Source organism: Motacilla alba, chromosome 2, assembly GCF_015832195.1.
Source record: "Motacilla alba alba isolate MOTALB_02 chromosome 2, Motacilla_alba_V1.0_pri, whole genome shotgun sequence".
Lineage (NCBI taxonomy): Eukaryota > Metazoa > Chordata > Aves > Passeriformes > Motacillidae > Motacilla > Motacilla alba.
Window position 1 is genome coordinate 22233351 of NC_052017.1, and position 24898 is coordinate 22258248.

General features: G+C 38.7%; 1 protein-coding gene across 2 annotated transcripts; it reads left to right on the forward strand.

The window, feature by feature from the left end:
* Positions 1-594: 594 nt before the first annotated feature.
* Positions 595-24521, forward strand: LOC119697625 (pituitary tumor-transforming gene 1 protein-interacting protein-like). 2 transcript variants are annotated; one of them, XM_038128588.1, is made up of 7 exons: positions 595-820; positions 2926-2978; positions 5290-5398; positions 7974-8082; positions 11623-11688; positions 16223-16269; positions 22973-24521. In XM_038128588.1, exons 1-7 carry the CDS (start codon positions 700-702, stop codon positions 23020-23022), a joined length of 555 nt encoding a protein of 184 aa, XP_037984516.1. In that variant the 5' UTR covers positions 595-699; the 3' UTR covers positions 23023-24521. The 2 variants fall into 2 exon arrangements, with proteins under 2 accessions (XP_037984516.1, XP_037984515.1); XM_038128587.1 differs by having other exon boundaries at positions 615-820; positions 11620-11688.
* The last annotated feature ends 377 nt before the right edge of the window (positions 24522-24898 follow it).

Genomic DNA, 24898 nt, shown 5'->3' on the forward strand with positions numbered 1-24898 from the left:
ATTCATTGGCCATTAAGGACTCAGTTTGGTGCCTAACCAAGCTATCTAGGACCACTGAGATGCCAAAAATGTCTTGTGTTTCCTACCCTGCCATCTCAGAGGGTTTGGAGTCTTTTTGTTCCTGTGTTGTATCTTGCAGACTTATCTGGGTGTTCTGCATATCCCTGGCACTTGAAAGAGTGCTAAATGCTTCCCAAAGGCCCTGAGAAGTGGATCACCATGCAAAACCAACAACTCGTTCGTCTTTCAAAATGGGAAGGTCATGGCAAATTTTCTATTTGCCTCCATCTCTTTATTAATTTAGCCAGCCCTGCCTTGGGGATGTCTTCGACTCCGTTGGCTCTGGCAGCCTGCTGGGCATCCTCACTAAGGAACGAAACCAGGAAGCAGGAGCCAGGGCACAGGATCCTCGCCACCTCCTTGCCCGCACAGGCAAAAGGGCGTCACATCAAACGTAAAAGGGAGACGAAAAGGCCCCGTGTACGCCAGATCTCGCCCTCCAGTGAGGGCGGATACATGATCCACAGTCCAGCCTCTCACCCCCGCCCCGAGAGCGAGGAAGGGGCGGCCCGGCCCATGCCCCGCCCGCTCCGGCAGGGCCGCACCCCCGCCCCGAGCCCGCTCCGCCCCCGGGGCTGGCGGCGGCTGCGCGGGGCCGGCTCCCGGAGCGAGCGGGCTCCGTCCGGTGCCGTCCCGGCCATGGAGGCGGCGCGGCGGTGGTCGCTGTGGCTGCAGGGCCTGGCGCTGCTGTGGGGCCGCGCCGTGGCGGGGCTGGAGCAGATCAGCACCACGGTTCCGCCGACGCCGGCGCCGGCGCAGGGTAAGGAGGGGCGGGCAGCGCGGCGTCGCTCCCTGTGCTCCCTGTCCGTGCGGCCTCCCCGGGCGGGCCTGGCCGGGGCCCGCGCTCGGCCCTGCGCCGGGCAGAGGGGCGCGGCGGCGGACACGGACACGGACACGGACACGGGCTCGGGCTCGCCCCGAGACCTACAAGGGCCCAGCGGCGCCCGGAGCGCCCTCAGGGGAGCTCGGGGCTTGCCGTGGTGCTGTGTCCGGCGCGGAGCGGGCTGGTCCCGTGGGCCGGGAGGGAGCAGCCCGTTCCCGGCCGAAGGACGGGCTGATGGCGCTGGGATCTGCCCGCCTTTGGGGCCGTGGGGGTGTCCGGACCTTGGCGGCACGGGGACAGCAGTCACAGAATCGCAGGATGGGGCAGATTGGAAAGGACCACAGTGACCTCCTGGTCCAACCTCCCTTGCTCAAGCAGGGTTATCCTAGAGTACACAGTCACCAGGGTTTGTTCAGCCCTGGATGATGGTGAGGAATGTGGCTCAGGAGAAGCTGATGGAGGTGCTCGTCCCTTCCTGTTCTGTTGGAACCATTTATCTCTTCACTGCTTTTGGCCGACAGCTGGTGAAGCTCCGCCTCTGATTTAGTTGCCGCCAGCAGATGTGGCCACAAAGGTGTGTGTCAGGTTGGCTGGCATCAAATTTGGGTATTTCCAGTGCACCTTGACAGGTGTGTCTATGTCCCAGCTAGAGGTGTTTAATTTCCTTTAGGGAAGGGTTTATACTTGAAAAGGGAACCTCCAGCTGTTTGAGGCAACTAACTTGAAGCAAATTAGCCTTACTAATTTGTGTTCAGAAAGCATGTTTGGGTGTTTAAAATCTCACTATGGAAAAGTAATGAAGTAATTTTTTTTCATAAGCAGGGTGGTACTCCATGTTGAAAACTCCTGTTGGAAAATTTTTGAGTATAAACTGAGAACAGTTTCGGAACCTGCTTCGCATGTTGGTTGTTACTGGTATATGGGCCTTATGCTTAGGCTGTGAATTTGTACCGGTAACAGTTTAATTGTCACCAGATAAACTGTTAAGGGGGTTTTCTATATGCATAAATAAATTAAAGATACTGGTACGTAAAATGCATTTAATGTTAAGAATTAGTATCAGAAATATGTGATGGTTAGTTATGAAAAAAAAATATTGAAATATATAGTTGCTTCACGAGCAAGTAATTCACCTCAAATTGACAACTTGTTGTGACTAATGCTCCATTTGGAGATCTTTTCCCTTTGTATTTGTGATAATAAGAACAGCCTTGTTTCATTGACTGGTATAAAAAACTATCATAGGAACAACAATTACTAGAATAAAAACCCAGATTTGGACTAGGAAAGGAGATTCCCCCTCATCTTTCAAATAGTTCATCTAGGTCAAGACTGTGGCATGTATATGGTCCTGTGGGGAACAAATTATGTCTGAGTTATGGATAAAAAAAGACTGCTTTTAACATGATCAACATGGGGTACTTCTAAAAAAATGTGAACACCAGTATGTATTTTTTTTTAAAGTCAGAGAAAATGCATTGCTTGGCTTGTCACGCTTCTGTTGAAGTTCTTATTGAACTCTTGCATATTAACTTTGTGTCCTGTGTTTGGAAGTGTTTTTTATTGTTATTTAAAATCATATTAATTGGAGAGCTTTATCTTTTAAAAACTTTTTCTCCCAGAAAAAGGTTAATGCCTATGGAGGGAGATAAATCCTAAGCAAAGGTCAGCTCTTGAAAAGCTTCCAAAGCTGCACAATTTGGAATGTTCCCTAAATTAAAGTGTGTAAGTTCTAGAATTTCAGCACAGATACCCAGAGACTCTTGGGTTGCACCTTCTCTATTGTCCTTAGAGAAAGCAAACTGAGGGTAAAGGTAAGCTTGAATTGTTCCCCTATGTCTGAGGTTAAACTTATGGTTTTTATCTCTGCTGCAATTTTCCTGGAATAGAATTACTGAGATTTCATTTCTTCAGTCAAAATTACTGCTTGTATCTAGGATTAGGGAAAAAAAAAGTTAAATGTTCTGATAAATGCTTGACCTTTTAGAATAAAAATAAATATATAATCTCTGTGTATTTTGGTTTTGTTTGTCTTTTTTTAGCATGTTCAGCATTTTCCCAGAAGTCCTGTGAAGAGTGTCTAAAAAATGTTTCGGTAAGGTTTTTAACATCTTTTTTGATTGATAAGAATTTCCACTTACTATGAAATCAAACTGTTAGGTTTTCTTAGGCCGTTTGTTTCTTATTTAAGTGATAGAATCAACTGATGTGTGGCTTCCCATCTGTCATGTGTGATGCCAGTGTGCTTTCACTTGGCCAGGGTTGCTCCATGGCTTGGTCACTCAGGTGCTTCTGTGCTTTGTCTGGAGAGGACAGACCGAATCCAGGCTTCCAGTGTCAGCGTGTGCTTGGGGCTTTCATAGCTCAGCTGAGCAAGATGATCTTGCTGCTGCCTCAGACTCATCCTCATTTTGTGGGTAGCACTTTGTTAAATGTCCATCTAATATACTCAGTCTTAGGCAGTTAAAATGCCTTGCTTTTCTTATGTTTTTCTTGTGCAAATAAACTGGAAGTGCCTTTCTCTAAAGATGCTGCAAGAAGTGCCTGTAACTGAAGCAGAGTGTGCCAGTCCCTCCAGGACTCTGTGTGCTGAAGACTGCTAGGCTAAGCCACTGTTGGTAGCAAAGTGTATTTACAATGAGTTTGCAATAAGGCAGACATTTAAATGTTAGAATTTGTTCCTCTGTTCTTTGCTGAAAACTTTTTTAGCCCTGTGATAAGGATTGTGATAAGCATGGAGAAGCATTAGTCTGTGCAGAGCAGAAGTGAGAGATTATTTTAAATTCAAACTTCAGATGTCACTGAAAAGAAACATTTCAGGAGTCTTAAAGTTGCATGTAAGTTTCCATTACTGGGAAACTTTTTCACCCGGGAATATTGGGAAATATCTGAACTTAGCTGCTTGTCTTATGCATATTTTGGTTTTAAGGGAAAAATATTAATTGAATTGTATTGATGATTGTGTATTGTCAGAGTCTTTCATCATTAAGAATGAGTCAGCTGAAATATTTTCTTGTACTTCAGCCCCTGCTCCAGCCAGTAGCTGTGTCAGGTACTGCCTTTTGGGTTAGACACGTTTTCAGTAGTTAGATGCAGGAGTCTCCATCAGAGGGATACAGCTGGCCTTTCTGGGCTCCCAGTTGTCGCCAACAGTGTACAGTGATTTGGATTAGAAGAGACCTCATGAGCCACCTAATCCAGCTTCCTACTCCAAACAGGGTCAACATTATGTTCAGAGTTTAACAGTGACTTTTATTATGCCCCCTATTAATTATTAGTTTTGAACTGTTAATTCTTATTAAATATTTGAAGAAAAAACCCTCATATTCTCATCTAGCATCTGTAATTAAAAGGGCACAGTTTTTACAAAATTAATTCTCTTGTCTTAGTTTTTTTTTGTTGATGTGTCCTTACGGGTATGTTTAAATTGTACAGTCTACCAACTACAAAATAGTAATATATTCTTCTTGGATCCTCACTTTTCAAGAAAGCAGAATCTGCTACAGATGATTTCCTTTGTATTTAACGTTTTGTAATCCATTAAGAGCAAGATAACAGGCTTTGTGTAATTGAGGATGTATGACAGAGATGTTCTTGATAGTACTCTTAGATAAAGCATAGTTCCTGGCTGAACTCTCTTTATAACAAATCCTAAAAAAACATGTCCCGTCAAAGATTCCTTTTGCAGTTATTCAAAACTATTTCATTGTTTGAGTTATGTGGTAAATGACTTCTGAATAAGTATTTATTTTAACAGATGAAAACCAAAACCTAAGCTTGATGCTTAGAGATTACTTTAGAAGCATAACTGTTTTGCTGGAATTTTATCTATAATACACATAAAAACTTAAGATTTTAAAAATATCCAGGTATGTGAGCATGTGCAATTAAGGTACACAGAATACTTTGCAGCTCAGACTGAATGAGGCTGTATCATTCATTACCTTACAGCAAAAGCTCCTGCAGACTTATAAGGATTCTTTACTATTTTCTTTCTGTTGATAATCAAATGCAAGGCTGAAGATACAGGTGTATTTTGATTCCTTAAAGATACGAGGTGTCTTAAAATTCTGAACAGTCAGCAGTCTGATTTTGTATTTGTTAATTCCAGTAATTTTAAACCTGAAGCCATTTTACTCTCAAGTATGCAGAGTACCTCAATATGTTCCCAAATATTTTCAGGCTAGTGTAAGTACAAAATATTCTTATTCACCATTCAGTTTAGGTTTTACTGAGAAATTGGATGAGGACTTCTGTAGGCTTTAGAAGACACAGCACTTCCATTTCTTCAGTATTACATTCACATCTGTATTAGGAGTGAAATCTGTGTTTGGAGTGGTGCACTAAATTATTAACTGGTTTTGAAGATTAATAATTTGGGTTTTTTTCTTATTTCTTTTGCACAGTGCCTTTGGTGTTACACCAACAACACATGTATTGATTACCCTGTAAGAAGTATTTTTCCACCATCTTCATTGTGTTCTTTCTCAAATGCTCGATGGGGAGTTTGCTGGAGTAAGTACAAATTTTACTTTTGCTGTAGAGAATTATTAATGAGTATGATTAAAGTAAGCTGGCTAGAGCTGTTTCCTGATCATTTATTTGGAGGCACAGGGCAAGGAGGCAGTGGTTATAATTTGGAGCCATAGCCCCAGTCAGTGTAGGTATGGTGATGCAATGGCTTTAAAACATTTTTACTTTCTTTAAAATTTCTGAAAGTGTTGGATGATTTGTCTAGACCCACAGTTCTATTATATACCAATGGCAGCAGTGAACCAATACCACAGGAATAGAATCATACAGAAATTCTTGAATGCTGTTTTTGCTTACACAAATGAAATAACAGTGTAATTGATGGGTACCAAAGGCAATGTAGATAAAGTTTAAAAGGAACATGCATGGTGCCACTGTGGGTTGTAATGCTGCATGGTGCAATTGTTCTTCAGTTTCCATTTGCTGTGCATGTTTTACTACAACATAAATGACTGAGCATGTGCTGTTGTCAAGGTGAAATATTTGGAGCTGTTTTTGTAATAATGTGTGTACAGATCTAGATTCAGACTAGACTGGAACAGAGAACACCTATGGCATTGGAAAGCTTCTTGTGTGAAACAAGAGTACAGCTTCAGTCCAGCAGAGCAAAGACTTGCTGCTTTCTGTGTATTTGTGCATGGACACCAGGAGGCTAAAGGACAAAAACAAGTAGGGGTGAACTATCAGTGACTGTGTTGACTGAAGAAAGTTACTATGCTTAGGGCAGAGAGATTTTGCAGTAGTCTAAATTAGGGTAGCAGAAGTAGAAGATTGCTGTCAAAGTGGAACATGCAAGTTTCTGAACACTACCACTTAATGACTGCTGCAGAGTGACTAGATGAAAAAGTACAGGTGAACTTTATCAATTCTTAAAGAAGGGCTTTGTGCTTTGTTTTCTGAGAACAGGCATTTGTGCTTAAACTTTTGTTGGAGCTTTTTAGGGTACAATAGGAATATCATTTCAGTGATAAAGCAAAGTAGCAAAGGCTCTTACTAAGAAAGGTTTAACAGACTTTTTTCTCAAAGGGTGGAGAGCTGACTCCTGCCAGTATCTGAGTACTCACACAGCTGCTTGCTTCCTCCCTCTCTCCAATGGCCCGAGTGGGATGGAGAAAGAAAAAGGAACAAGAGCAGAAAACCTTCTTGGTTGAGATAAGGACAGTTTAAAAAGGGAAGGAAAAGGAGGGAGAGGAAAAAACACATTTTTTTTTTACCACCCCTCACAGGCAGACATACTCAGCCAGTCCCCAAACAATAAGGGCCCATTGCAATTGGCTTTCCCCTTGGAATCCTGTTCTGCCTTCCACTTACCTGTCCTTTACCTCAGATTTTTTCACTGACCATGACGTTATCTGGTGGCTGGTTTGGGTCAAGTGTTCTGTCAGCATCCCCTCCTGACCTCTCTCACTCTCTTGCCTGTGTCCAGCCCTACTCACTGGGGGAACCATAGGGAGGGGGGAGGGGGCAAGTGGGAAAATATTTTGGTGCTCTTCAAGCCTGTTCAGCAGCAGCTGAAGCATTGGTGTGTTACCAGCATGTTTGAGCCAGAAATCCAAAACCCAGAATCAAATGAGCTGCTATGAAGTAAATTAAACTCTCAAACATACCAGGTAGAGAAACACATCCTTTTCTACTGATACTAAGGGTGGTCTTGACAGTTTACTGCTGCTGTGGAAATGGCTTCTGTCTTGTGTGCCATTTGTGTTTCTAGATTGACTGTAGCTTAAACACAGAATGAAAACTTCATAAAAGAGCGCATTCTCAGTAAAAAAAGTAGGAAAAAACCCCCAAACCAAAACAAAAAAAAACCACCCTCAAATATGCATTTCCTTAATAGGTTTTTTTCAAATTATAAGCAGCAATATGCAATGGGGTTATATGGTCTTATTGAGACTGTCCCCTACAAACGCAGCAGAAAAATTAATTAACTTGTGATGGTGGTAGTAATGTTTGTTTTTTTTTTTCCTTTGAGCAAATAAAATTAAGAGATGAATATTGTTCACCATTGCTGAAAATGAAGGTGAATAGTGCAGCTTTCAAAGTCAAAAACAAATGACTGGCTTCCAGTTACAATTTTATATGAATTACATATGTTGACAGATTATTAACCAGAGTGAAGTGAAGAACAGTGTAATACAAAGTAGCTTAATTGTGTTGGGTGTTTTCATGAATAGTAAGCAGATGAAATAGGTACTGTTGCCAGGAGTGTAAACTGAAAATTGACAGTCTTTTCCTTCACTTTAATAGGTCCGAAAAACCCTTTTTTGCTTCAGTTTATTATACATTTGAAAAAATTAAATTTTGTTTTAAATAAATTTTTTGAAATTTTTTTTGCTTTATGGGTTGAAGTATATTTGTTTGTAACTTGTACGGAAGTAACAGAATGAGAAATGGGGTTTTACTTAATGTCTGTTCAGTGTAGTTTATTGGATACTGCATTTTAGTCATGTTTTGCATATAGGGATGAAAAAACGTATGGGAAAGGAAGGGAAGAGTTATCAGAAAGATAAATGTTATTGATGGAGTCTAACAAGTTGAATATATTTGTGTTTTTCAGTAAACTTTGAGGCTTTAATTATTGCTATGGCTGTGGTAGCTGGACTCATTCTGGTGTCCATAACAGTGTGTTGCTGTTACTGCTGTTACTGCAGAAGGCGTTCCAGGAGGTAAACATGTGTATTTGTTTTCTTTACTTACACTGGGTCCTGGTCTTCCCTATCTACCTGCAATTTTCACTCTCCAGTATACTAAGAATATTTTCATTTGGAAGCAGTTTTGGTCACTTTGCTTTATTTGTTTGAGAAAGACAACAAGATAAGAGATATTTAGTGACGAGTAGTATGACACTGGAAATGATGCTGGAATGACACTGAAGTGACTTTTGTAGTGGTAACAGTGCTGATGTGTCTGACTTCAGGTAAGCTGTTGCTTTACGCTGCTACATTTTACACTTTCTTATTGACATTGGACATGAAGTGTTTCAGTGACCAGGTAAATCCTTGCTTCTTCTGATAATGGTGTAAATAATTTCTTTCAAGGCAAGCTCATGGTACAGCAAAAAGGGATCAGGTGAGTAGAAAGTAACTGAGCAACAATGTCCTATATGGCACTTGGTATCCGTCTTTCAGAGTTGCTCTAGGATCTGTCAGCAGTCAGTATATAAGGCATTAGCTGTCTTTGTCAATTCAAAAAGATATTCTGCATGTAAGGTAATACTTCTTTGCTGTGAGATACTAAGAATAATTTACTTATTTTCAAGAAAAGCAGTACTGCAAAAATTAAATGTTCTTGAGATCTTGGAGAACTTGTAGAATTTTTTTTTAAACTGGCTTCTCTGAGTCGCTAATATTCTTAAAAGGAGGGAAGTAGTTGATGAGTACCTAAAATAGGTATGTCAGTTCTGTGGTGTGAAGTGGGACAGCGCAACATGCTTCCCTTTATCACTCAAGTTTTAAAGCTTTCTGGACAGTGTAGTTTCAGCTAGCTCTGTTCTTTTTGTCTTTCAATATGAATTTTGTCTTCTTGTATGAATGGGGACCTTATTTCTTGGTCTGGAATGATTCCTATACTTTTTAAAATACCTTTGACTCATTGTTCCTGTTTGAGATTTGGTTTTGGATTTTTTAAAAGAACTTATGTAACTGTACATTGTTTAGTGCTGACCTTAAAGCCAGAGAAATACAGTACATCAGTGGCTTTAAAGAAATGTGAAATTAATTGTAAATAACATCTCATTCCTTTCTTTCTTCCCTGAGAAAGAAATGTGTACCTGTTCTGTTGGTAGGCTGGTGTACCAAATCTGCCCTAGTGCAAAAATGAATACTCTTTAGCCCTGTGCTGATAAGCCCTGGAGATGTAAAGAACAGGTTTAGATCTTACATAAGATCTGCCAGCATCCTCTGCAGAGCAACTGAGTAGGGCCCTGTAGCTGACATGTCAGCAAATAAAGCTTGAATCCTGTGAAAAGAGATATTTGCGCTGGACTTCAGTTTTAGTAGCTAAGTTGTCAATCAGTACTGTAACATCTAATTCTAAAAATAGAGGGTTAGTTGAGAGTCATCTTATGCCAAGACTCCAAAGGTGTCAAGCTTAATCTTGTGACCCTTAGAGGATTTAAAGGTCTTGTCAATCTGGGGTCCAGCTTATTTCAGGAGGAGTCAGAATGTGTTATTACACTGAAGCCTGGCACATTATTTGCTTTAAGCCCACTGGTTCTCAGCAGGAATTCTTTTGCTGTCTTCTTCCTTTTTTTTGGGGACTCATTTTCCACAAAAGAAACTTTTTTTTTTTTTTTTGTGAATAGGAGGAAGGAAAGGTTGTGGAAATGTAGTACTAGATCTGTTTAACTGATTCTTTTTTAGATGTATCATCTGAGCTCTGAGGTGTAACCTTGTTTTGCAGAAGTATCAGTGTTTCTTTAGGGAATTGTTAAGCTGTGGTGTTTAAGTGTTTGAGAAGCCTGAACTTAGGTTTTCCTTGAACACAGAGAATACTGAAGTGCATCAACCCCCATATCAGTAATGTAGTTGGCTCATCCGTGTCCATCCTACCACAGGAATTTGAGGAATATGGGTGCATAGTTTTTATTTTTATCCTTTGTTTTTGGACTTCTAAGAGTCTGATTCCTTGTATTTGTGACAGTTTCATGAACAGCTATTATTTGTGAAACTCTACTAAATAGACTCTCTCAGAACTCTCTCAGAGCTGTCTCTTCAGAACTTCTGTTATCAACCATGTTTTATTTGTATAATCTCAAACCTTCTGAATTTGGAAGAACAATTCATTCCAAGTATCCAGAAATCAAAAGATACTTAATACTGTTTAATTACAGGAAAGAAATTTATTTTCTGAATCATACATCAGCATTTTATTTATTTGATGCTTTCATATTTTGCAACACCAATTGTGAAGATTATTGCATAGTTATAAGACATGGGGTCTCCAGTAAAGCAGTTTTACAGAAGGGTGCCCAAGAATGGGAGCTTCTAGTCATGCTGGACATGCTGATGTGGAGAATTGATTAGTTTTCCAAAAGAGTTTAACACTGTTTTCAAATAAAAGTGACCTGTTGCATGTGTTTCCTGCTCTCCCAAGCTTTTTCTAATTCTTTAGGTGGAAAAAGCTGAAACTAAGAAATTTGTTTCTGAAACATTTCATGGATTCTTAAGTACTGGCTTGTATTGAAATAACTGAAATGTTGAGAGATTTCTGGACTGTTTGAGCACATGAAAGAATTGAGTTCATATTTCCAGAGCTGAATGTGTCTGAATTTTGTGTATTAAAGCGTTTGACATGCTGTAATTAACCACTGGATGTCACTCTTGCTTAACTTGGATCTTGGTGGCTGCAGATGAGTGGTAATGCTGCTCAGGTCTATTAATATTGTAAATATTCAACTCGGACATCTTCAGAACTTTATTCCCTTTTAGAAGGTGATTAGCACCTGGCAGTTGTCCATTTACTAATTACTAATTAGCAAGCATGGCAGTTGTCCATTTACTAATCCTGAAGAATCATCATAAATCTGCCAGGGAAGAACTAACAGAAAAATTGTTTGACATTTGCTTTAGAGTCCTACAAGTCTTACACAGTCTGTCTCATAATTAAGTGAAACTGAGCTTTCTACAAGGCAGGATACAAAGCTAAAGTGCAGCAGAGAATTCAGTATAGCATATCTGCACATGCACAGCTCAAATGTACTGTGTCGGTTCAGAATTTCCCAGTATCATACAGCTGCTGCTCAGGTAAATCCTTGCTTATTCCAGAACAGACTCATTTCCTGGGGGCAGCTTGAGATTGGATAGTAATGGTTGTTGGAAAGATAAATTGCTCTGGCATCAAAGGTTTATGAACCATCAATCATCTTCCAAAGGACAACAATGGATTTAACTGTGCACATGCAGAACAGTGACTCTTAAATGGGGTGTAACACATGGGGAAAGGGGCAGTTAGGAATCCTGCTTCTGGAACAGTCTGCATCCTCTTCCTAAGAAGCTGTAAATAGTTCTGTGAAGGCTGAAGGGCATATTACTGCAATGAGTAGAGCATTTGGATATTATAAAATGTGAAAGGATAATTACACAAACTTGTAAATTACACTTACTCAGCTGTGAAATTTTACATGCTATGAACTAGTAAATAGTGATAGCTTAGCAATAGCTAATTTTTCTTCCTCTTATGCTTTCCTTCCCTCATTTTTCTAGCAGACTAGAGGAAGAAGAGGAGCAGCTAGCTAGGAAGAAAGAGGAGCGAAGGCTACAGTCTCTTCAGAGGTAAGTCTTGACAGCTTGATATATAGCTATACACTTCCTGATGATGTGGGAGTATTCTGCCTTTCTAAGAAATACATGGAGTACTAAACAAAGAGGCATTGTGATGTTAGGCATCACAGTGTCAGGTTTTTACAAAACACAGCTTTATTATGAGACTGATGAACCTGATTAGGAGCTGTATTGCTGTAAAAGAACAGAGAGCAAACAAGTTGATGCTCAGTGTGGCAGGTACCATGAGTGCTCTGTGCATCAATGCAAGGTAGTGACAAACAATATCCAAGAAGAGAACAGATGCAAATTTGTTTTCATAAACATCTGAATTTGTGAGCTGAAAGTATCAGACTTGAATGTGCATGAAAGGGTAAGAAATAGGTGTCCAATTCAGGAAGTATGCTCTCGCACAGTTTCTCAGATAAGTTATGTCGAATATTTGCAGTGAATCAGAAAAAAAGGGGAATTCTCTACTTGTTAATCCAGTTATAACTAGTCACAGCACAATAGGCTGAGTGCTAGTGAATGTGATGTTTCTCCTGTAATGCTTTTGTTTCTTTCTAAAGAGGAGGGATCCAGTGGGGAATATCAACAGTTTTTTGTATGCCAAAGCCATGTGCCTTGGGGTGAAATATACATCCTTAATTATGCTGCTTTGTTCAGTTAAGACAGCACTTACCTGTGTTTGTTATAAAGCAAAGACTTCTGACTACGTGCATAATGGGATGGTTTGGTTTCGTAACCTTTCCACTGTAATTTGTATATAAGCTTTAAATTCTTGGTACAGTTAATCTGTAGGAAGTCTGATGCATCTGGAGTGTAAAGTTTGCTGTGTACACACCAAGAAAGTGGTCTTGCACCAGGCAATTAGCAACCTAGAGCTAATATCAGCTCCATTCTTGAATTTAGCCTAGGAACAAGGATCACTGGGAGCAGGCTGCTCTACCGGAATTATTCCTCCAGCCTCGTTTAGAGCAGCATTCCTCTTTCCTAGCTTGTCTCAGGAGTGTGTCTGTGAAACAGAAACTGCTTTAATTGCAGGAGAGAGCTTAGCAGCAGCCCTGGGGTGTTTCCATGTTCTGAACACGCATACCAATTGTGTGTGTGGCTGGGGGTCATGGGAAAACACAAGGAGTAAGCCACTTCCAGCACCTAGAGCACCTCACCCTACCCACTGCTTGCTTCCCCTAAGACCTTTGGAGAATGAATTGCTACTAGCAGGCTGTAGAACAAATTAATATTCTCAACAATCCATTTTTGACAAGCAACCTGCAGAGGAAAGCACTGCTTTGTGCTGTGTAATCCTTTCTTTCTACTGTGAGGTTTTCACATAGTTTAGAAAAATAGCTGAATAGATGTTCAGATAAATATCAGATAAATGTTCAGATAAATATAGGAGGAAAATAGGTACAGCATTGACCTTGTGTCTATCTGGTTTTGTTTTTTTCTTGTCATCTTATGTATTGTTTGTTTTTTCTATGGGATACAGCTACTTCAAATGCAGCTCATATCAGCTCATATATGGTTCATATCCATTGGCAGTGGAAGGTGAACAGGACTAGCCTGAGCTTCATTTCATGATTCCATTAGTGAATGGTAAAAACAAAGCAAGGAGGCCCAAGTTCCATAGTGTTCCATGGAATATTTTTTGTGGAAGGTTTAAGACAATTGCAGCACCTAGTATTTTCTGTCTTTCAGGTACACTGTAAAAGTCTGCTTTTTAAGTTTAATACTTGTTTGCATTAAAATTTAGTTAATTATGGTTATTTTAGGGTCTCTTTGGAAGATGCATATTAAAATGAAAAGTAAGGGTTGGCTCTCTGCTTATCTACACAAGGCTGAAAGTAGCTGTCAGTTGAGTGGGAGGGCTGAAAATCACTGGTGATGGTTTGAGTTTGCACTTACAGTGAGGGGCGTGAAGAGGAGGATGTCCAGAGTTCAATTTTTGACTTAAAACAGGTATCTTATTGCATAGCTTTAGTCCTTTATTTGACTTCATCATCTCTAACATGAAAAATCATTTTTAAGCATGACATTGAGTAGTGAGTCTTTTTCTATACACTGAATTATTTACAGCTTCTAATACATGGTATATTTGTAGATTAGATTTATATAATTTAGAAATCATTATTTATTTTAGAATGTTATAAACTAATGCTAAGCAATAAGATCTAGTGCTAAGTATAAATTAGTACTGGTAAGGGAAAGCAAGGAGAGAGGCCAGGTAAAGAAAGCATGGCAGTTTATTTGTGAAGAACCAAGTATGGAAAATTATTATGTAAATTGTTAGTATTGAGAAAAATACGTCCTCAGCTTGCGGCAGTGGGGTCAACTTGCATGAGAAGCCAAGACTTCAGTGTGTGTAAGATGGAGTAATAGCAGTAGTGTTAAGAAACAGAACCAACTCAGAAGACTGAAGTGACTTGAGCTGATCATCATGTGAGATGTGGGTGGTACAGTAATTCTGGGTGGCTGATTCAGGGACTGCCTGTTCAGAGCTGTGTCTGGTTCTTCTGGGTTGATGTGTACCTAAGCCTTATTTACTGAGCAAGGATTTAGTCATGGGTGAAGTGATGCCTGTCAGAGTTTGAATGTTTCACTGATATTAATGGTTTTACCCTTCAAACTTAATTAGATGTTTGGTGGTTTGTTTTGAATAGCCTAGGGAAGTATCCTAAAGCCTTTCTGAGGTTTAAAGCCTACACAGCTTGATTTTGCACCATCCCCTTCTTAAGCAGGTGCTTTCTGAATTTAGAACTGATTCACACTGGCTGCTGAAGTATTGAGGTTTCAGTAGCTGAAACTGCAGCAATGAGTCTTTGTTACTTGAGATGGAATATGCAAAACAAGGAAGAAATGCCACTAATACCACCTGTAATAAACCTGGTTTGAGCTCACGTGAAAACTATACAGTAGAAGGATTTAGCTTTATGTTGCAGAAGGCTGCTTTAAGCAGAATTTCTCTATTCTCTTCCTGAGATCCCTTGCCCCATATAGTATCTTCCTCTTACGTACCACAGAAAGCAGAAATCTTGTTATCTGGTTACCTTCAATGGGTAAATTTGTCTCCTGTTTTTTATGTTCTCTTCAATGTCTCAATCATGACTTTCTTCTTCTACATGAATTTCATTACTCTGACTCTCCAGCTTCTGATACTGCATTTTGGTCAGGTTGCTTTGTTTACTATTCTGCCTGGGCTTAATAATGCAGAGAGATGTAAGGGACATGGGTATGTCTGGGAAATAGTAGTGAAGGGCTTTGAGTCTGTCTGTCTTGTTTGGGTTTTCTCTTCATGCTTTATCTGCATGCTTTTCCAGAAGTGCAATTGCTGGAAAAGGCCACTTCAACCCTCAGCTCTGTAGGAAGCAGGATAATTGCTTCTGAAGACACACAGGATCTGATTAGCAGGAGGAATTGTTTGGAGGTGGAATATGCATAGGGCAGATGGGATCTTTGGTGAATTAAGCTGTCAGTGCTTAACAGCTTTCTGCTGAATACGTGCAAATTGGAATCCAGCAGAAGTCACAACTTGTCTAACTGGGTTGAATTTTGACAGGGGGTAGCAAAGGGTGTATTTTTAATTTTTTTCTTAAATTTTTGTTAGAGGAACTTTTTTTGCCAAATTCTATGTCTTTTCCTCAAGGTGTATAGATCCTGGCTCATACTCATGAACCAGTTGTGTCGGAGCTTTTATGTTTGTTTTTTAAAATAAGCAAAATAGATCCTTCCTTTGTAATATAGAAAAACTATCTGAGAAAAGCTGGAATTTTTTCCATTTAAACATCTTTCATTTTTCCCCCCTTCACCTTTGCAAAAGGGAAGGAGAAATTGACTCATCAGACAGTTGGTTTATGTGAATAATTTAAGTTTGGCAATACTAGATACAGCCTTAAAAATGGTCTTATGGTCAGACAACATAAAAACCAATTTATATTTAGCACAATATTTTAATATGTTTTCTGCATGGATGCCATGCTGGATTTTAGAAAGCAGTAGTTTTCACTTATACTTGCTGTACATCTCAAGCAAAATAGTAATACACCTTTTTATCCTTTTAGAATTATTATATTGAATTAGTATTTCAAAGTATGTTCTGTGCAAAGCTGAATTTTACAGTTTTGCTCCTTGCTGGAAAGCATTAAGGAGTGATCCAGTGTAGTGTAGTGCCTTTTATGTATAGATGAACTCCTCATTGTGAATGTGTGCATATATATGGATGCTTTACTTCTATATAGAAAAGAAAAGTATTTCTTTTTATTATTGTCTTTTCTTTTTATTATTGTCATGCATCGTATGTTCGCACTATGTATTAGTAAGAATTTATGGTAAGTCTTATAGACAGTGGATGTAAATACTTACAGATGATGTGTAAATAGAAAAATAATATATATATATAATTGCTAAGTGTGATTTAAAAATTTTTTTAATTGTAATGTGATTACTAATACTAGTGTAAAATGCTGATGTCCTTTTGGATGTAATTATGGTTTGCTTACAGCTCAAAAGAGTCTGAATGTTCTTCTGATGCCTTTATTTTTTGTAGGAAACATGAAAGAAAACTGAAGCATGATGAAATACGTAAGAAGTATGGTATGTGTCATCTTGTTTTGATATTCTGCCTAAGTTGGTTCCTTTTCCCTAATGATTGTTAAATTCACAACAGAAATAAGCTGCTTTATGAGCAGCAGAAGTAACCAAGCCCAGTTTTCTGCTGGTGCCCGTCTTCAGACACCTGATTTTAGCACGTTTATGCTCCTGTTCTCTTCCTGCACTAACTGTCCAACTGGGCAAGAAGACAGTGTACTTGGGATGGGCACTTAAATATATTGATTAAAATAAGTGGTTTATTCTGTCTGTTCCTAAGTAAGAAGACTGAGTCTGGGGGCTTTTTTGTTTGTTACTGAATGTGATAAATCAACCTATTTGAACTTTGCTGCTGGAGTCATGGCTGTTGAAGGAGGAGAGACTGACTAGTAGACAGCAATCTTTTTAAAACAAGCTTGAAAAAGAAGGGTGGAGAATGCAGCCTAATGTAGGGATAATTTTTTTTCTTTGTTTTTAAGTGGGGCTGGGGTCCAGTTGTAAAAGAATATCACAAGACTGTAGGATCTGCTGTGTTGTGTAGGAGGCTCTTAATATGTAGGCTTGTCAGTGCTTGCACTTTCATTTGATTTGTTCATAGGGTTAATGGTACTGTGTATTCAGAGACAGATCTGCTAAAACTCTGCTGCATTTTTTATTATGCAAATTGCATTAATGTCAGAGAAGGTGTTTCTGGGGGTCTGAACAATCACTCAAAGCTGTTAATTTTCATCCTCTTGTTAAACTGATTGGCAGAGTCTAGGAATGCCCTCATGAATCTGCAGCCTGCCCTTTGCCTGATGCAGAAGTTACACAGACAAACTCTGTAGGGAATTCTGTGCCTGGAGAACGTTTGTAAAAGAATGATCCTGAAAACTACACCGTGAAGCTTGAGCTACTGAAGAAAGAGTGTTGTAGAAACTGGAAATAATTTTTGTTAAACATCAGTGAGGGAAGTTGTTCTGTGGTATTTTACAGGATAAATTAACCCTGTATCTCAACCACAATTCAGTTTCAAGAATTGTTTGAGTGGTTGACAGCAATCGTCCAGATGTGAAAAAAGCAAACAAAATCCAAGCACAACATAAAACAACATAGGCTTTTTGTGACTGTTTCTCCTTAGAAGAGACCTCACAGTCAATCTCAGCAAGTTTGAATCATTGGGAAGAACTTAGGGCAATGGCTGTGTCCCCACAGTGACTTGCAGCACTCAGTGCAGATGGACCTTGGCATCTCCTGGATGCAGCCAAGATGCAGTCCTGGGTGCAGAATCGCAGTTCCCATATCAGAGCCCTGCCCTGGGATTCAGTGATGTGGAAGCTGCATTCAGTTGTGTTCTGCTTGTGAAACCAGTTCACTTGTCTCTGCATGGCCCTACATTTCACTCAAGACAGTTGTCTGTACAGTGCTTAACTTCAAGACCTTTGTGGAGTGCTTTGCTGCATATTGTTGGAGTACTTGAGTTCCCTGAAATTTAAAACTGTAATGCAATGCCTTTAGAATACAGACATCAAGTTCAATAAATCAAGTATTGCTTGTAGCTATACTGTCCACAGTCATAGGACAGCTAGTGTCATTTTGCCTCCACTATCAATGAACAAATGAGAAACAAATTTGTACATTCATTGTGTTAATAGAAGGTGTTTCTTCTTGTCAGAAGTCAGACATACTCACTTCTTCCTGCGCTTACATTTTGCGATGCAGCTTACCTGCACAAGATTGCAATTGGACTATAAAACTTAAATTTTATTAGCAAACTTCTGTATAAAGTTTACTGACAGATTGCTGTATTGCCTAAACAAAGATTAATTTATATTATCAGATATATCAATTTGAGGCCTGGAATCTCATGGTTAATTTTTGTTTTAAAGAAAAATTTAACTCTCACATAACATAATTGGTACATCTTTAAAGGATGTATGTAACTGAGGAAAAATGAAATACAAAATATGTATAAATTTTGAAATTCAAAAATATAATTGCTGTTGAATATAAGGATTGCATTCTGATAATACACAGACAAATGGTGGTCAGAATAATTTGGTGAGACTTGGATCTTCTGTCCACATTTTTTACTGTCTAGAAAATACAGATGTTAGCATATTAAACATAATCTAATAAAAATTGCTGCAAACAATTATGGAGGCACTAGATTATTTTGCACTCTTACGCACTGCAGAGAGGATTCTCAGTTAAGTAGGCATGGATGAGTGGCAGAATGACAATGACTTTGTTAACCTGACTGTAGATAAAGATGATGATGCCGGAAATTTCAGTATTTGGTTGGCTTTAAGGGAATGCCTTTTCCCATTTCATCCCCAGCTTTCCATACCCCATTTAAATGGTAATTACACATTTATAATGCACTGCAGGTGTCACTCTAGCCACAATCCTTTGGGAGCATTGGAAGCAATAGAGAGCTTTAGCAACCAGGAGTACTCACTTTCAATTGTTTCTTTGTTGCACAATTTGATAGTATTTTTCATTTGCTCACATATATGAATGCAATATGATTACACAAATTATATGTTGACTCTTAGGAAAAATTTAAAGTAGAATTTGGAGTACTTTGCAGCTTGTGTAGTACACAAAGGAACTACAATTTAATTCCTGCTGCATTTGCTTCTATTTTGTCTTCAGTATAGCATTAGTGAGAAGCTGCTTTATTATTTATTTATTTGAGGATTTTGCCAAGTATTACTGGAAGGATTTTTTTCATTAATTTTTGTAAAATGATTATCATTTCATTGCTTTAGTTCTGCAAAAGTTTTGATTAGCTATTTTAATGATATGTAGTCCTCTCTTGTTTATTTTATATAAGGCTTTGGTTTTTATATTCAGTAGTTTATGACAGTGAATGTTTCTTTTGTTCAAGGTTTGCCTTCAACTTCTTTAGTGTTCTGATGCAAGGCAGGAGAACCTTACATTGCCAAACCCTGAAAGCTATTTAGTTTGTTTGTTAAGAATACAGTTGTTAATAGGGGGGGGCTAGAAATAAAGAGGAAAAGTTTAATAAAGGGTGAAGACTTGCAGCAAACTAGCTGCAAGTTTTTGGTTTTTGGTTTTCAACTATACACAGTCTCTTGTAAGTATTTCACTTATTAATTCTGTTTTTGGGCAGGGTTGATACATGGTGAGAGTCAGATCTCAGTGACTGGGAACATATGTAGTTAGTATACAATATAAATGAATATGCTAGAAAGAGGTATTAATTTCTTTTGACCATTGCTTTGTCATTTCATATTTACTAACATGCTTCATTATTTCCTATAAAGTAATGAAAGATTCTTGACTACTATACTTTTCTAATTTTTAAGTGTTTTTTAGATACTGCTAAGTAGGTCAAATGCTAGCCTCAAAATGAGGGTAAATAGAAGTAAGAGCTTTGAAGTGACCTGTGTGCCAATATTCAAGTTCACCAGTGACATGTAATGGACTTCTTTGCAAACAGGGCTCCAGATGCAAACATCTGGTTTCTCTGAACCCCTGAGGGTAAATGACAACTTGGGTAGTGGCTCTCATGGTAGGGGCTCATGGGTAGTGTCAGACAGGAAACAGTCAAGGGACAACTCCTGTCTGGTTCCAGGCAGCACCAGAGCTTCAGCTGAACCAGACGTGCTGCCCCATTAGCATGGGCTGCCAGCTCCTCAGAGTGGCACTGGCCAGGCAGCTGTGGTAGCTGACAGAAGTTTTTTGCCATGCTCCTTTTTTTGTATGTCTCACTTACTGGGCCTGATACTTCTTCAGTAAGAATTGGTGCAAGTGATGAGCTGCTGTGTCACTCCTCTCACTTAAAGTAATCTTATGATGTACTTAAAATGATGAGGGTAAAAGAAATTTAAATGCTGGAAGCAGGCTTAAGAGCAAGGCTGAAAGCCAAGTGTATCAGGTATTGTAACCCCCGGTTATCCTCATTTGGAAGGAGGGCTTGCCATTTCTCTTGGAGTCCCGTTTTCCTGGGAGATCAATTTCTGAAGTTAGAGCCAATAATATTCACACTGGATTGACCCTTAGTTCTTAAAGCTTATTTAGGTTCAGTATTCTGTGGTGAAACAGGTGAGAGTACTTTAAGTTAAGCATGCTAATGCCTGATTGGTGCTGATTAGATCTGTTCATTCCTAAACATAATTCAGTAAAATTAAAGCAAGTACTGCTGGGAATGGCATATGCAGTGAGGAGTAAAAATGACACATTCACTTGAAATATTAGGATTAGTTTTCAAAAATGGCTTTTAGCTGAGTGTTTTGAGGCAGGGGAAGAGGAAAGTATATTCACTTCTCAGAATGGTGTAGGAAAGGTTTATCAAGACTTAGACAATCATCTGGTTAATTTGAAATTGGCACTACTGGATGTAGAAAATCTTTTCCATTGAGTTTCAGCTGTTTAAGCTGTAAAGAACAGTATCTAGTGTTTTACTGTGCTACTTTCAGAACTATGAAGTGTTGAGTATATGTCCTGAATGAAATAGCAAAAAAATATAATATGCACTTGCCAGACTCTCCAGAGAAAAGTCTGCAGGCTATGTTCATTTTGTCAGGGAATATGGTACCACCTCCTGCCACTTTGTGGAAAGCTTTTTGAAGTTAGGCCCATTTATTTGTAAATGGAACTTAATGAGTGCAGGGAGTTAAGCAATGGCAATTGTAATAATAGTGGTAATTTCTAGTATTGATGCTGATTTTTGGTAAATGTTGTGTAAATGTGTTTTGTGTTTCAAAGGGGTGAAATACAGGAGTACTGCAATTTTTTTTTAAAATTGGACTACTCAGTTTTGTTTCAGGTAACTAAATATATTAGGAGCCACAGATCCAAAGTGCCTAAGTATTAACAAGTCTGGAGGAAGGGTGGGGGTGGTGATGATCTGGGACTTGAGTAAATGTTACTTCTTTCTTTGGGTTGGGGTTAAATTAATGCAGGAATATTACCTGAAGGCCCTGAAGATTGAATTACAGGCCAAGGATAAGAGAGGATTTTTTTTTATTGTGTATTAGTTTACTTGACAGCTAGAATAGACATAGTGGTCGTCACAACTGCTTGTTTAAATGCATGAAAGGTAATACTAAAATATGAGAAGTAACCACTTTCTAGAAGTTTAAAAATATAAACATTTCAAAATCTGAAAATATTGTTGATTATTTTTCACAGTTATATCACCTAAGCATATCCTTACTAAACAAATGTTAAAAATTTTAATTTATTTTTTTTCAAAAACTATTATAGAAATGGATAGTACCTCTAATACAAGGTACTACACCAGGTAGATAGCTTTATAAAAGCTTTATAAAAGATACTGGCTTACTGCTTGGACAAGTAAGGGTCATATCTATGAGGGATAGTTTTGATATTAATATTTTACAAGTTGACTACTCCTAATCTTGTTTATTTGAGTTATTATAGGACTTTTCATATATATTCTTTATTCCAAATATTTACTGTTCCCTATCAGGTGGTTAGTTGCAGTAACTGATATAGTAATCAGCCCTGAGCAGTTGTGCTGCTTGACTGGCATCTTAAAATAACCTGGCAGTTCAAATGAAGCTCCTCAACTGCACAAGGTAGGCAATAGTGTAGTCTGCCTACAGCACCGTTAGGTTTTGACTTCCAGATAAAACTGTGAATGTTCAATATCTGTGTGCAGGTACATGTGGAAAGAGGTATGATGTGAAAAGGACTGAGAGGAGTTCTTACAAGGTTTGGCAGTGACTAGATAAATTTTTTTTTCATTATTGTGAATCTGAACATTGGTGATTTGGAATTGCTCAGCTGCACTGTCCTCTGTCTCCATGCCTAGACAAATGAGCTACAGAAGAGTCCTTGCCAGACATCAGTATAAAAATCTTGGCAGAAAAGATAGCAGTAGTGTCCTGTCCTTTCACAACATAAGGTCAGCCTCTGGACTCTTACAGGACTCCTTTATTTTCAGTCTTCTGCCTACCCCAGGTTTAAAGTGTGGTTTAAAGTCTCTTTGAAATAATGCCTGTGTGGAACAATGATTGCTCAGCTAACCTATACAGAGGATGCTTTGCATATCCAGGCACTCAGCATAATTGGATGGCTTTGCAGTGCTTTCTGTGACAGTATCCTAGTATAAAGTCATTAAGAATCTTTGTGAGGGAAACATACTCTAACTTGGATTAAGTGATGCTCTCGTTCTGGTCTCTGGAGGTTTTAGTGCACATAAGAAGTGATCTTCATTTTTTCTTAGAGATTATTGTCCTGTTGCAGAAAAGCTGTAAGTGGCTAATGTGACAGATGGTTGGGTATAATTGAAGTAGAACTAAGTCAAAGTAGAAACATCTTACATTTTGAAAGGATGATGATCTTATAGTCACTTGATTTATAAACTGGCCACTTGGAATCTGTTCTTCTTGAGTCATCTCTATACTTAGATTTTTGTCAACTTGACTCTCACAAGTGCATTTTTTGGGGTATACCTCACAGATGAGAAATGTTTTTTCCATAATAATTTTTCATAGAGAAATATTCTCTCCCTGCTAAATCATGAAATACTTATTCATGATTATTGTCTGAGAAGTAAGAGTGCTTAACACTTCCAATTTATTATAATACTTGACTGTCTGGGTAATAGAGCAACTATTACAAGAATTGCCTTTTGGATTTGTTACATGCAGTACCAATAGTAGTGAAGTCAGTAACTCAGAGTTTTTCTGTAAAAACAAAATGATAACTGTAGTCCCATTTTGTTTTACAGGTCTTCTCCAGGATTCTGATAACCCTTACAGCAGATTTGAGAATGAATAAAGATGAGCACCTTCCACGAGAGCTGTAACTCCAGAATCCAGAGAGACAGTTTGTTTTCATTAGCCCTTTGTGCTCTTTCACTTCTGTTTTTTTCTCTCCAAAGTGTTTTTTTCTGGTTGTAAAACTAGAAATAGCTAAAGACTTTCTGAAATAACATGTTTCTATCTCCTACATGTATGGAGCTAATTTTCCATAAATATTTTTTGTTGTTGAAATGTTCACTGAAGTTTATCTTTCCTATTCTTAAAATCTATATTTTATTACTTGACTTAGATGGTTGATAGTCACAATAGTGTGATTTTGAGTTCAGTCTTAACTGCTACTTAAAGCAGTTGTTCTCATGTTTCTAAACAGAGATTTTTTTTTTATATACATATAACAAAAAGCAACATGGAAGCACAGCTCCACATAGCAGAAATAGTTGATAAAAAATACATCATGCATATTCTTGTGGATGGAGATTCTTTTGCCTGGAAAAGCATCTTTCAAGAGTGTAATGTGTAAGGGTTGACAGAGAGGAGCATATTTGTCTTTGGTTTGGGAATGTTAATATGTACTTCGAATACAGTTAGCAAAATTGGAGGAAGGTTGTTCTTGAAACAAACATAGTTAGGTGTTCCTAAATTTAAGAAACATCAGCCTGTGTGAGCACTTTCTTCTGCAAACTTAATGTATATTGAAAAAAAAAATAGTATAACGTTGCCCAGATTCTGCAGTTTACCAGGGCTGACCCTGGCCAGCAGCTTAAGCACTGCCCAGCTGCTTCCTCCCGCCCTTGGGGGGATGCAGGAGAGAATGGGAACAGCAAAGGGTTGAGATAAAGGCACAGTGAGAGAAGGAAAGGAGGGTAGAGGGAACAAATTCTGCAAAGGCAATTGCCGCCTCCCAGAAGCAGACCTCTGCCCAGCCTCCCCTCCAGTTTTCTTGGTGAGCCTGGAAAAGGGTCAGTTTGGGCCAGTTTTGGCCAGCTGTTCCAACTGTGTTCTCTCCAAGCTTCTTGCTTTCCCCTGGCCTAGTTGCTGGAGCAAGCAGAGTGGGGGAAAATGAAACCTTGATGCTGTGCAAGCAATGCTCAGCAAAAGCCAAAGCACTGGTGTGTTACCAGCACTATTCTTGCCACAAATCCAAAGCAAAGCAGCACCATAAGGGCTGCTATGAAGAAAGTTACCTCAGTCCCTGCCAGAGCCAGTACAATAAGAAGGCAGTATTTTTTTTAACCTTTTATTTGTTCTTTTGATATTTTCATAATGTGATTTATTTCCTGTCTTACTTTTCATAGAGGTGTTTCCTTGAGCACTTTTAGTAGCTTACCAGTATGATGTGACAAGCAAAGAGCTCTTCTGTCCCCCCAATCTAATTGTATGTTCCTGTTTATTCTGTACACTTTATATCACCTCCCTTGCTGTTTATTATCTGTTAAACAAATGTACAGTATTGAAGATGTTTGTGTTATTTTTGTCCACATTCCTAAAATAAACTCTTTAACATCTTGAGTATGATTCTGTTTATTTCTGTTGTTCCATACCATTTAAAATAAACTTAGTTTAAAAGAAGTTACTGAGTATGACTTTGGAGAAGGAAAAAAATGCATTTTTGCTGGTTGTCTGTGGCAGCAATTAGATCATGCCTCCATGGGCGAGGATGTAAATTGCCATTCCTTGCAGTGTCTAAGAACTTGCCTTTGCTTAGATTTAGTAAATAACACTTATCACTGCTTTTGGTACAGTGTTCTTTCAGTTCTTTCACTGGCTTTACCTCTTCAAACTGTTTCTCTGTATAGTTTCTCAGGAATTTTTATAAAAATAGGTTTCCTACTTTCTGAATCTGTATTGTAATTACTGTTAATGAAATATTTTTCTTTTTTCTTTAACTCATA

Coding starts and splice junctions, on each gene's coding strand:
- LOC119697625 (XM_038128587.1), top strand. CDS start 700: ATGGAGGCGGCGCGGCGGTGGTCGCTGTGGCTGCAGGGCCTGGCGCTG. Junction 8,083..11,619: donor TGCAGAAGGCGTTCCAGGAG/GTAAACATGTGT, acceptor TCATTTTTCTAG/CAGACTAGAGGAAGAAGAGG. Junction 11,689..16,222: donor AGGCTACAGTCTCTTCAGAG/GTAAGTCTTGAC, acceptor TATTTTTTGTAG/GAAACATGAAAGAAAACTGA.